This window comes from Diabrotica undecimpunctata, chromosome 9 (assembly GCF_040954645.1).
Source record: "Diabrotica undecimpunctata isolate CICGRU chromosome 9, icDiaUnde3, whole genome shotgun sequence".
NCBI lineage: Eukaryota > Metazoa > Arthropoda > Insecta > Coleoptera > Chrysomelidae > Diabrotica > Diabrotica undecimpunctata.
Genome location: NC_092811.1, coordinates 91,478,481 through 91,491,612, shown reverse-complemented (window position 1 = coordinate 91,491,612; position 13,132 = coordinate 91,478,481). Strand labels below are relative to the sequence as shown.

The 13,132-nt window shown below is 33.9% G+C and overlaps 1 protein-coding gene across 3 annotated transcripts in view; it reads right to left on the bottom strand.

The window, feature by feature from the left end:
- The window catches only part of LOC140450290 (LIM/homeobox protein LMX-1.2-like), a 62,582-nt gene that overhangs the window by 36,189 nt on the left and 13,261 nt on the right, over positions 1-13,132 (bottom strand). For all 3 annotated transcript variants that reach the window (XM_072543831.1, XM_072543833.1, XM_072543832.1), the window contains exon 2: positions 117-179. In XM_072543831.1, the coding sequence (XP_072399932.1) occupies positions 117-179 (63 nt within the window). The remainder of the gene's footprint in view (positions 1-116; positions 180-13,132) is intronic.

Sequence of the window (13,132 nt, the reverse complement as noted above, 5' to 3'; positions counted from 1 at the left end):
CTCATCCTTCACTTAATCTTAACACTCATTACTAATCAAAGTTCTTCCGCTGGTTTAGCTCACATCAAATTAATAATAATGATAAAACATTATAAGAATATAATGTCTGTACTCACCTAAAGGATTATGTAAATTGTTATTGTCACACCACGCCTTTTCACATTTGATCAGTCCATTATCTGTAACAAATAAATAAAAATAACTTACTTACTTACTTAATCAGTAGACCCATTTGTACCTTTCGGTGTTGGGCCGTTTAAATTACAATTCATTACATTACACTATTTGACGGTCTTCTGAGGTGTCCTAGCTCTTAACGAACTTTCTCCATTCCTTCCTATTGGATGCCATCTGTGTTGCTTCCTGCCAAGTCTTACCCTTACTCTGTAGTATCTGCGAGATGCCACTCAATAAAAATAACATATACTATAAAAACATAATATTAATTTTTAAATAGTGAATATATTAAGCTAAACAGATTGTTCTATTTAGTAGTCATTCTATAACTTTACGTTGAAGAAATTATTTGAAGAATGGCGCAAGGAATAGTCCAAAATAAAAAACGTGCGAGAACTAGTCCGTACTGCTGGCTGGACACAACAATAAATAAATTTATTGCCTTAAATAATGAAGAAGCAGAGACCAAGGAGGCAAAAAACAGGAAGAGAAACCCCCACCGATATTTCTTACCCGTGTTAAAACCCAACCATTAAAACCAACCATTAAACACTGAATGAAGAGCAAGTCAAGGTACAGGAACCAGAGTTTTAACCTTGTTTAAGCTTTTCGCTTCTTCAAGGTAGGGGTACTCCTTTTTTTTTCGGAGTAATGGAGGTATGATAAAACGTGATAATGAAGTTAAATGTGGAGAAGTAGTGGACTACTAAGGAACAGGGGTTCAGAAGGTGGTGTATATGTGGACGATGTGAATATATTAAGAAACGCACAAGAGGAATTTACGTGAGCTATGCCAAACATGTCGAAGGTGGTACTTCAGGGGTTACCAGCCATATAATAGAAACTGCTCTTAATCAGCATTTTTGGCGTGCAGTTGTTAACTGCGATATTTAATTTGGAATGTTTCTAAGATTTCAAAATACTGATCAGGAAGTTCGTGTCCAGTGTTGTGAAGAAGTTTAGCTGGAGGGAACGGAACTTTTCTTTGAGGAAACCTGGTTAGTATTTGCCCTCGGCGATTGCAAGGTGTCTTTAATATTTGCTTTGCTCTGTTATTCGAGCCTGCTATGGTTCGAAGGACATACCTCCTGCTGAGGGATAGGATTCTGTCCTAAATAGGTGTTATATTTGCCAGAACGTATATATGTGCTGATGGATAGAGCCTGCTCTTCCTCCTGCAGAATCTGAGAATTTTTTTCAGTAGCCGTGATGGCATTGATTTCGTATGGCTTAAGGGAGGCGTAGATGCATGCCTTGTATTCGATAATAGATCTAATGAATGTTTTATAGGTGTGCAATAGTGTGTTAGATGACGTCCTGCCAATTTACCGGCTAGCACTGCCTTGAGCTATGGTTATACAGAAGGATCCTGAAGATACCATGGACAGACAAAGTCACCAATAAAGAAGTACTGGGGAGGATGAACACAACTGCGGATTTGGTCAACATCGTGAAGAGCCGTAACTTGCACTACTTGGGACATATAATGAGAAATCAAGGCAGATACGAGCTACTTCAATGCATTTTTTAAGGTAAAATTTAAGGAAAAAGGGCCCCAGGACAAAGAAGAATATCCTGGCTTGCTGAGAGCATGGTATAGAAAGATCTTAACACAGCTATTTGGTATAGCAACTAACAAAGTCATCATAGCCAGAATGATCGCCAACGTTCGGAACGGACAGGCACCCTAAGAAGAAGAAGACTGTCAGGAGTCTAAACCTCTTTCCGCCCTGTCAAAGGTACATGTCCAAAAAATGAAATATACGTCAGTATAGTAAAAGCACTTGATGAGAAAAAACCGAATATCATACATATTATAAAATGTAAGAAAAACCATTTAGAGTAGTGATTTATCATATATGCATCCCACAATGGATACACAAGAAATTAAAAAAAAATAGGGAGCCAAGGACATATCGTTCTATAAATAACTAATACACTAAAAGAAACTACAAAAACACTCCTACCAGTGCCTTCCACTGTCTTTTGTGGACTTAACAATTCAAGAAAATAATAAAGAAATCTACAATGTAGAATATTTATTCATCGCAAAAATTTCTGTCGAATCTCCAGGACTAAAAAGATAATTAAGACAATCTACTAGATATCAAAGATAATAAAATTCTGCCATCACCAATATAAATCAATAAAACGTTCTCTAAATCACCTAACAGCTGAATGTCCTAGAAAAATTGGATCTGATCCAGTAAAATGTGTACTGTACTTAAACAAATTGTTTTTCTTCTTCAAGTGCCCTCTCCGCTACGGAGTTTGGCAGTCATCATTGCTATTCGTATCTTTGAAGCTGTTGCTCTAAATGATTGGTTAGATGTACACTGGAACCAGTGTCTTAAATTGCGCAGCCAAGATATACGTTGTCTCCCCACGCTTCGTTTGCCCTGAATCTTTCCTTGGATAATTAACTGGAGTAATCGGTACTTTTCCCTCTCATCACATGACCAAGATATTCCAACTTTCTTCTCTTGATGGTGATCAACATCTCCCGTTCTTTGTTCATTCTTCGAAGAACTACACTATTTGTTACTTTGTCTGTCCAAGGTATTTTCAAAATTCTTCTGTATATCCACATTTCGAAGGCCTCTAGTTTTTCGGTATTGCTCTTGTTTAAAGTCCAAGTCTCTACTCCGTACAGCAGTATCGAGAAGATGTAGCATCTAACCAATCTCATTTTCAGGTTTAAGTTAATGTCAAGACTTCCCAGAATGTCCTTCATATTAACAAAAGCAGCTCGAGCCTTTCCAATTCTAGTTTTTATTTCTTCTGTGATGTCATTGTTGTTATTAACGCTTGTTCCCAAATATTTATATTTGTGCACCCATTCGATTTCGTTATTGTGAATGTACAGGTTTGCATTCAATCTTTTTTTTTGAAATAATCATGAATTTCGTCTTCTTGACGTTCATTGTTAACCCTTTCTCTTCACTAGCTGTGACTACCTTGTTTAAAATGGCTTGCAGGTCTTCTTCTACTGTCTCCGCCATCAAAACCATATCATCTGCGTATCTAATATTATTAGTTGGTTGGCCGTTAACTTTTATCCCAATCTCTTCTTCCTCCAATGTTTTTTTCATAATTTCTTCCGAATAGAGATTAAATAGCATTGGTGACAGCACACACCTTGTCTAACTCCTTTTTTAATTTGAATTTCATTTGTTGTGCTATTTTCGATGCGTACGACTGGCTTCTGATCATAATACAGAGTAGATATTATTATTATATCGCAAGAGTCTAACTGTTTAGCTTCCAAGATCTCTAAAAGTTGGTCATGCTTGACGTTATCAAACGCCTTGTTGTAATCAATGAAACAAGATTGTAATAATTACCCACCGAATTACAGAGAATGCAGTGTACATAAACAACTGCAGGAAGCAAGATTTCCAACTTTAAAAGAAAGAAAGAGTCGCTGAATCAATTACAAAACCAATAACTACCAGTGTCTGTAACAAATAAAAGTACAACACAAAGACCTGCATACGCTCAAATAGTAAATACCAACCAACAAGATATTCCAACGGTCACTCAGACAAATGACTTATCGGAGTTACAGAATATATGATGAAAGGACTTATGGAAAAAATGAGCACCATGTTAAATTTACTCACAAAACTTGTCTCAAAAATAAACTAATGACTAACACACTAAAATTTGAACTATGAAATGTTAATGTCTTAACACATACATGAGTTGTATGCATTATAATTAATTATAAACTAGTTCAAATACGCCCTGTAGATATTTTCAGAAAAAATTGTAGAAGTTTATAATTACTTTTTGACCAAAAGATATTAATAGGTTGTGGATATCAAAAGATGGGTCATATTCAATTTTAAAATTCATATTAAAATCAGCAATTATAATCAGTTTGTCTGCTTTACTAAGCAAGGACGTTATAACATTCTCAAAATTCACCAAAAATAAGTCAAAGTCACCCTTACCTGATCTGTATACAGTTAAAATATTGGTTTTTATTGAAGGTAATACATTGAACAAAACTCTGAACTTTGCTCTACATTATAATTATTCATTTAGATTAAGAGAAGAATATATAAGATTTTCTTTCACATAAATTGCAACTCCACTTTGTTTCTTCTTTACTCTACAAAACAGATTAGCTAAGATAGTCAGAGATGCTAATTAATTTTACATTTTCTTCAGTTTAATAGTGCTTAGAAAACATATAACTTCATATCATAAAAGCATTGATCACATTGACCTATTTGAAATACACTGCAAATTTACAAGAAACATACTTGTCGAATTAGGTTATTTTAATTAAAATTTGTAGAAGTTTCTAGATTTCTTCTTTCGTCTTCTTTATGTGCTGAAAATTTGTTTTGAAGTTAAATCTCCTAGCTGCTGCGGTTTTTTTGATCCAGGTATGAGGTCTGTAGACTTCGTTAGTTTTATAGAAAAGAAAAGATATCTTATATGTAGAGTATATGTCAGTTCTATGCCATTCCACTTAGTTAAAAGTAATTTCGGGTACCGTCTCACCCAAAAGTTTTAGAAGATCATCGAGTTTCACATCAACACCTATGCGTGACATATTCACACCTTGTCTAGAAATAGTGTTTGCAGTAGACGATTTGTTGCTTTCAATAATGGGTTTGTATTTGTTTTTTTTTTTCGATTGGGTATTCCAAGTTGAGTGTCTTGTTTTTAGATTGTTTGTATTTTCGTTCTGTTTATCACTCATGTGTAAATGAGGTAGACTTGTATTTTTGTTTAATGAGAATTTTATGGAATCTTGACTGGTAGAACTTGAGCTGCTCGGGATTGCTTTCTTTACAGTTTTTTCGCTAGATGACGCTAGTACAGATATGGCTAAATTTTCATATACGATTATCATAACCGTATCTAAAAATATATCAACAACCGAAAGTAGCTATATATTACACAACAATAAACTAAATTGGAGTTATTTTAGACGTCAAGTAAACAATTAAATTAATTTACACATTCCAGTAAAGAGGGATAAACAGATCGAACATGTAGTAGAAAATTTTAATACACTTGTACAGTAAGCAGCACCGAACACAACCATTACGTACAAATTCACATACGAATAAAACTGTTAAAATAAAAAACATGAAAAAATATTTGAGAAAAGATGGATCAGAAACAATGACGATTAACAAGATCTACTCAGAGTAAAACATACCTCATAAAGCACAAAAAGAACTAAAAAATTAATAATAGCAAAAAAGATGCAATTTTTTAGTAATACAAAAAATAGATAAACCCAAGCCTCTGACTACTCGTTACGGAAGGCTACAAGGCTAAAAGTCCACTAGAAAGAGCTGACACAATTGCGACAGACCTTAAAAGAGTTTATGCGCCAAATAATGGAAAGTACTCACTACAAACTGAATAAAAGATTATTTCAATACTCGCAAAATCTACTCAACTAGAACTTCCTGAAAAAAAATTCACAAAATATGAGGTAAAAAATATTAAACAACACAGCATCGATCTAAAAGTGGTCCAGGACACGATCTTATTACTGGAAACACACTTCAGCAACTCTCAGAGAAATGCTGTTAATTCTTGACACAGTTATTTAACTGTATAATGAGATTAGCTCATTTTTCATTACAATGGAAATTAGCACAGATAACAATGATACCTAAGCCAGGAAAAAAACCAGAAAATCGTCTAAAATTAGTCGTCTTTCAGTGGTTTCCGAAGTCTTTGAAAAGTTTACACTTACTAGGCCATTGCCTATACTAGAAAACAAAAAATAAGATCTATCACACCAATTTGGGTTCATAAAACAACAGATACATAGAGTTATAGAGACTTTGAAAATAATAGCTACTTTTCAACGATTTTCTACCTGATTTTTTCAAGATTAAGTAAATCAGTTGATTAGTTAAATTTAAGTCAAAATTCATAACTCACCCCCCATATTATTAAACAATGGGATCAGACACTTTTTAATCTTCATTTGTTATTCCCCTTAGTGGCTCCCATACGAAGTGTGAGTATGTACAGTTCCTCATGACTCACGCTGTATAAAACTCCATCCCATTAAGTTCCTTCAGCGATTCCTGTCATATTAAAAAACCCGCACTCTATTCGACAAAACCACTTGCAAAAATCTGTCGAGCGTTTAAAAGCTCCTCAATAGAAAATGGAGACGCCGTGTTCTCGAGGACTTGCCAAATCGAGCATGCCATGGTAGCGGTTGCTAATGTAATCTTCACTGCACCGCTAATCACCAGAATTATAGGCAGCCAGAAAACGTTTTCCGTGTTCCCAGCCAGATCTGTCGTCGCTCAGTTTCCGACTCTGCCTAATCTTCGGCCGGTACAAGCTTTTAGAGCTACAGACGGAGTTAAGTGCTTCAGTGCTTTCTGAGCTGGTGGCTGATGTTTAAACACACAGCGGCTCACTTGCCTAATTGACGGATCACGTAAATACAGTTTCTCGATTTTGAATACCAATCGACATTTTAATCTCCCTTCTTTCGTTTAAAAGACGGATCTGATCAAAATTGGCATTAAAGAGTTTCGTAAAACAAAAGATATCTTTAACCGATGTATACTATATTTCATATACTTTTTTGTCAACAAGAAAAGATAGTTAAGACTCGCTATTTTAAATATGAAACCATCTTGTAGTTTACATAAAAAACAAATGAAAACCTACTTTTTAGCAACATCAGAATAATATCTGATTTTCTTAAATGTCACTTTATTTATTTATTTCAATATATAAAATTAGGATAAGACAAAAATAAAAATAGCACTGCTACACATTTGTTAGCAAAAATTGGCGACATCAAAAGCATTTAGTACACCCAAATCAGGTCCTCCATTAAGCATGTAGCTAGGCATACAGGACAGACTAGCAGATGTTCTGTAGTTTGCTGTTATCTACAGTCGCATAGGGCCGACTTACTGAAGAAACCCCATTTTATTTGGATGGCTCTGGATCTGGTCAGCCCAGCACGAAGTCTATTGAGGACCTTCCATTCCTTTTTTGTGTCCAGGTTGAAGGTTCTCAGAGGGCATTACCCACTTATTACTGTTGTCACCTTGAACTCTCCACAAACTTAGTCTACTCTCTGGGACTAGTTTAGTGAGATCTTCGGTAGTGAGGTAGATGCTTTATGTTTTTGCTTCCGAGCTGCTACTTTCGGTCTAATGTTGGGCAGTACTATGCCGGTCAAACAGTAGATCTTGTTGATTACAGTCAGTTTCAGATTAGTTTCATTTAGAAATTTATCTACCTGACCGACGTGGCATGATCTGTAACATACCGGGTAAGCATAATCCGCTGCTGAGTAACATAAAGCCATAGAGCTAGTTTTCAGTGTCTGTAGTTGCGCCTCTCAAGAAGTATCTATTAGTTTCCGTATTAAATTGTTTCTGAAAGCAACTTTCTGTTTTGTGTTATGACAGTATTTTATGTAAGTAGGGTCTCAGTCTACAGTTACGCCCAAATATTTTGGTGTAGGGCAATGTTTCAAAAGTGTTCTCTTTCACGCTATCTGGATTTTAGATAAAAAACTTGTTTTGGTGATTGGTTTTAGGTGATTTTGCTTATAGAGTTAAGGTAACCCATTCTTTTGTGTCTTATTTCCTTGTATTTCTACGAAAAATCTGCGATTTTGGAACAAATAATTTATTAAACACATAAGATTGAACTCTTTGGTAATGCTATAAAGTTTCTCGAAAAGCAGTTTATAGTTAACCATGTCATAGTTAGCTGTAAGATCTATTAAAACGGCCCCAGTGATTTGACGATTTTTTAAACCATGTTTTGTATTAAATTAGTTTAAGTATTTGCGAGTTGCTGCTTTTCTCAGGCCTAAATTCATCTTTTTGGGTGATAAGAGATTTAATAGAAGCTGTCAGCCTATTCTGGATCATTCGTTCAAGGGCCATATATGGGTGGCACTGCAGCGATATTAGTCTACACCCCTTGGGATCATCTATGTTCTTTCCAGGTTTCAATAAGGCTATGACTTTGGCTTTTTTCCAAATTTTTGTCAGTTTATCAGATTTAGAGTAATTTTTCATTAGTTCTGCTAGCCATTACCTCCTTATTGTGCCAAATTTCTTTATTTGCTCCATTCTTATATCATCAAAGTCAGCTGCTTTGTCATTTTTACAGAGATTGATAGCGTTGTTGGTCTCCACCAAGGTAAAGGATCTTGACAGTTGCTCAGTCTGCTCTCCCCACTGACCTTTGATTTTGTCTTTCCAGAATTTGTTGAGCCCATGATTTTTTCACTTTTAAAGCAGTTGGTGACCAATTAGGTCAGCACCTTAAAAGTGACCAGGTCTTTTGGTCATTTCTCTCCATGTACATTAATGTTTTTCATCGCTCCCTATTGGTTTCTATGATCTGAAAGGTTATTTGTTCTCCTTTCGCTTTTTAGTTTTTAAAGACACTGTAATATTTCTCAAGTTGCACAGTATTTTCTGGGAAAGCAGCTTTTACAAAGTATTCATATTCCTCTGGCACAGGTCTTATATATTGCACTTTTTCTTCTAACAGCTTTATAAAACTAGGTCAGTCTGCTTTCTTAAAATTTATCTGCAGCGACAATTTATTTTCTGTAGTCAAATAGCTGGGTGTTTAGTATATTATAGGTCGATGTTGTGTATTTGGGATGGGTGTACATACTGATTTGTTACTTTGATTTGCTATAATATTGCTCACAAAGAGTGAGTCTAAGTTATATTCACGTTACTGTCTTCTACTGTATAAGTATGAGGTATCTTACTGTCATAATTGAACGATATATGGTGATTTTCAGCTCAGCTTAAGACATCGTCTACATTTCTGTCATCCTGTATACATCCCCATACATGACTGTAACTATTGAAGTCTACTATAATGCCACATACCTTATGGCCATTTAGTTTTTGTGGAGTGATAAATTTAAAGTGATATTTAAAGTTACTGTTTAATCTGTTAGTTCCAGCGTGAGGGTTTCCCTGCATTTATCTTCTCAAAGGCTGCCGAGCATACTGGAAAGGTCCAGTCTATCTACAATTATTCTGGAATATGGACGTCGATAATTTGTGTCCCTGTGGGTTTCTTGTATACAGGGCACGTTGCATTTAGTCGTTTAAAATAGATTATGCAGTAACTGTTATTTAGATGAAAGACGTTCTATATTCACAGATATTATTGTCAGGGTCGGCTCTGAAAAGAATCTGATTGAGATTTCGCTAGGCATTTCTATGCTTACTGATGCTTTTGTATATGAAAAGATTAGCCGATAAGAAAAAATCGCTTACAGAGGATGACCGAAAATGACCTACTTACATTACTCTTTACGAAAGACTTCTTTCTTGTCCTCCTTAAATGTCACTAACTTAGTACAAACCTTTTTTAATAAAGAAATCTCTTGTGTGCATTTGTGTGATCTCTTTTTATGAAAATTTAATTTTTTTTACCATTATTTGGTTTAATTGGTATATCTCTTATAACTATAGTTTTTAAACAATTCGTGTAAAATCAAAAAATAATTCTTCTTCTTCAAGTTTCGCTCCTATCAGAGATTTGAAATTATTCTGGCAATTGTAATTTTGTTGGTTACGCGCCTGAATAGTTTAATTGAACTGTATCCAAACCATTCACGGAGATTGGGTAGCCACGAGATTTTACGTCTTCCTACGCTTCTTCTGCCTTTGATTTTACCCTGCATTATATTCGTTAGTAGTTCGTATTTTTCACCTCTCATGATGTGCCCTAAGTATTCCAATTTCCTGATTTTTATAGAATTTAAAACTTCGCATTGTTTTTCTAGTTGTTCGAGAACTTGTTCGTTTGTTTTGCGATCCATCCATGATATTTTCAAAATACGTCGGTAACACCACATTTCGAATGCTTCTCGGTTTTTAATGTTGGATTTTTTAAGTGTCTAAGCTTCAACCTCATACAAAAGTGAAGAGAAAATATAACATCGAAGCATTCTTATTCGGAGCGATATATTGATATCGCGATTACAAATAGTTTTCTCATTCTATTAAAAGTTAACCGTGCAATTTCAATGCGGCATCTTATTTCTTTTGTCTGATCAGTATCTTCTGTGATCCACGCTCCAAGGTATTTGTACGAAGATATTTGTTCAATTTCTGTATTATCTAGTACTAGCTTAACTTTAATGTTTTGTGCTTTTGTAAATACCATGAACTTGGTTTTCTTCAAATTTATTTTTAGTCCATAATCGTTGCAATATATATTTAGTTGTTCAGCAAGGTGTTGCAGTTCTTCTAGTGTTCCTGCCAGAAGGACGGTGTCGTCAACATATCTTATGTTATTAAGTGGCTCACCGTTTATTATAAGACCCTCACTGACCTTCTTCTTCTCGTGCCACTCCTAGCGGAGATTGGAAATCATCATGGCCACTGCGACTTTGTTAGCAGCGCGCCTAAAAAGTTCAATCGAACTACACCCGAACCATTCACGTAGATTACGAAGCCACGATATTTTTCTTCTTCCCACACTTCCCACACTGACCTTGGCAAGCGCTAATTCTGAGATGGCTTCACTGTATAAATTGAATAACAAGGGTGATAAAATACACCCTTAAATCTGGATATCCTCTTATCTGGAAAAAATAATACGATATCTAAACAAAACTGTTCGTATTAAAATAATGTATTGGTAAATTGTTTTCCTACTTAATCTATAACCTCTTTGCGGTAGAATTCAAGAGACCTTTTAAGTTCAAGGTTGTGGTCAAAAAAATTCTCCACTTTTTTCAAAAGCAAAGCAGTTTGAGCTTTGCTTCTCTATTTCCGACATTTAGTAGTATTAGTTCCTCTGCAAACTTTAGTGACCTATTTTTTGTTCTTCAACACTTCTTTCCTATCATTGTTTGATTTAGTATATATTTTTATTTCTTCGGTTTGCAGAAACGTTTCTGCGTATTCGAACCATAGAACTACATGCGATATTAACATTTTTGATAAGTTCTTTATGTTTTTATTTCTTTAATACTTCATAATTACACAGTTTAGAATTCCCTTGGAGCCTACGAACTTCTTTTTCAATATTTAGTATAAAAGTATGTATTTTTGCGTTTTGTTCCATTTGTAATTACTAAATTTAAAGTATTCTTTTTGTGTTATTCCTCTTGTCTTTTAGTTTTGAGACTGCCAAAGAAAATTTGTCAGAATAGAATAAAGAAATTAGAATCCACAAAGAGACAATAAACAACATAAGATGATTTGTCGAAAGTTTAATGAAAGATCCATGAAAACTTAAAACTCTCACTATAAACGCTTGTAAACTAATCACAAGAGTTCACTTATACCACTAAAGAGATATATCAGGTAAACTTAGATCTAAATAAAAAACAATCCATTAAACAAAACATAAAAATTAGGAGATAATCCTTAAATATACTATAATTTTGATGATATGATAGTTATTTGAGACAATCTGTAAATATTTTCTTCTTCGTAGGAAGTAAAACTAAAATCTATAAAAAAACAATAAAACCAAAAATATTTTGATCCTTTCTTAATTAACCAAAGAATGGAATGAGTTAACAGATATTAAATAAAAATATCAAGTATAACAGATACTATATAGCTTTTAGTACAAATGTAGTAAAATATATCTAATATATTTTGTGTTTAAATTGTAATCATATATCTTGGAGCTTGTACAAAATAAACATATTGGGATTAAAGCATTTAAAATGTGGCTTTATGAAAATTGTTAAACATATCTTGGACAAACGAATGTAATTATTAAAACGAAAAATAATTTTTATTTAGATTAATATAGTTATTAAGATTAATAAAATAAAACAACAGAAATTGTGGATGTGACGTAATATAGAGAAGTCTAAGAAATCGGTAAAATTACGTTTCACTTAGTTTTATTTTTTTTTATAGTGATATTTGTGTACAATTATCAAAAAATAAATTTTTGATAACCAACGGCGATTTTTTAAAATTTTGGCGGAGTCTCCCTTGTCGCATAAACGGTTTTATAGACTTGGGTCGTTTAGAGTTTCGAGATTTATAAATATGTGCAATATTTATAAATATTGTAAAACAATTATTGGTGTAAAATATTTGCATTTTATGAATATGAATAAGTTGTTAGCGTAATTTTTGAAAATGAGGGAAATTGGAATAGAACGAAAAGACCAGTTGACCTGCAAACACTTTTATTACAATCAAACGACCAAATTCAAAATAGATCAGCTAACTGTTAAAATCACAATAAGACGAACATTAATACAAGGATGTATATTATCTCCATTACTATTGAACATTTATTCTGAATGCATCTTTAAGGCAGTTTCGGAAGAGTACGATAAACCAAAAAATGATGAATAGATGAACAACATCAGATATACAGATTACACCATAGATTTTTGTAGATAATTTGGACGATTTACAAACACTAATGAACTAGGTAACTGAAGTCAGGAACAGATATGACCTTAACATAAAAAGACACAATTTATGACAATTGGTAAACATCCAATATTACATTAAACTATCAAATATGAAGTAATAAAGACTAATAAAATAAAACAAAAGAAATTGTGGATGCGACTAATCATAGGAAAGTCGAAAAAATCAATAAAAGTAAGTTTCAATCCCTTTTTTCTTTTTGGAGCGATATTTATATACAGAATTATGAAAAATAAGTTTTTAATAACCAACGGACGATTACTTACATTTTTGGCGGATTCTCCGTTATCATATAAACGGTAGGGGAGACCTGAGCCGTTTAGCTGTTTCGATATTTATAACTATGTGCCATAACATATGAACAACTTATTTGCGTAATTTTTGAAAATAAGAAAAATTGGAAGCCGTGTTTAGTTGTCTGTCTCCCATCGGACCCGTCCCCAGGTGGTGGATAGGTGGATGCCCTAACCGGTTCTAGGACTGGTGGGTAGGTAGGTAATAAAATGCCACTCCCGAACTAAAACAGACTAAGG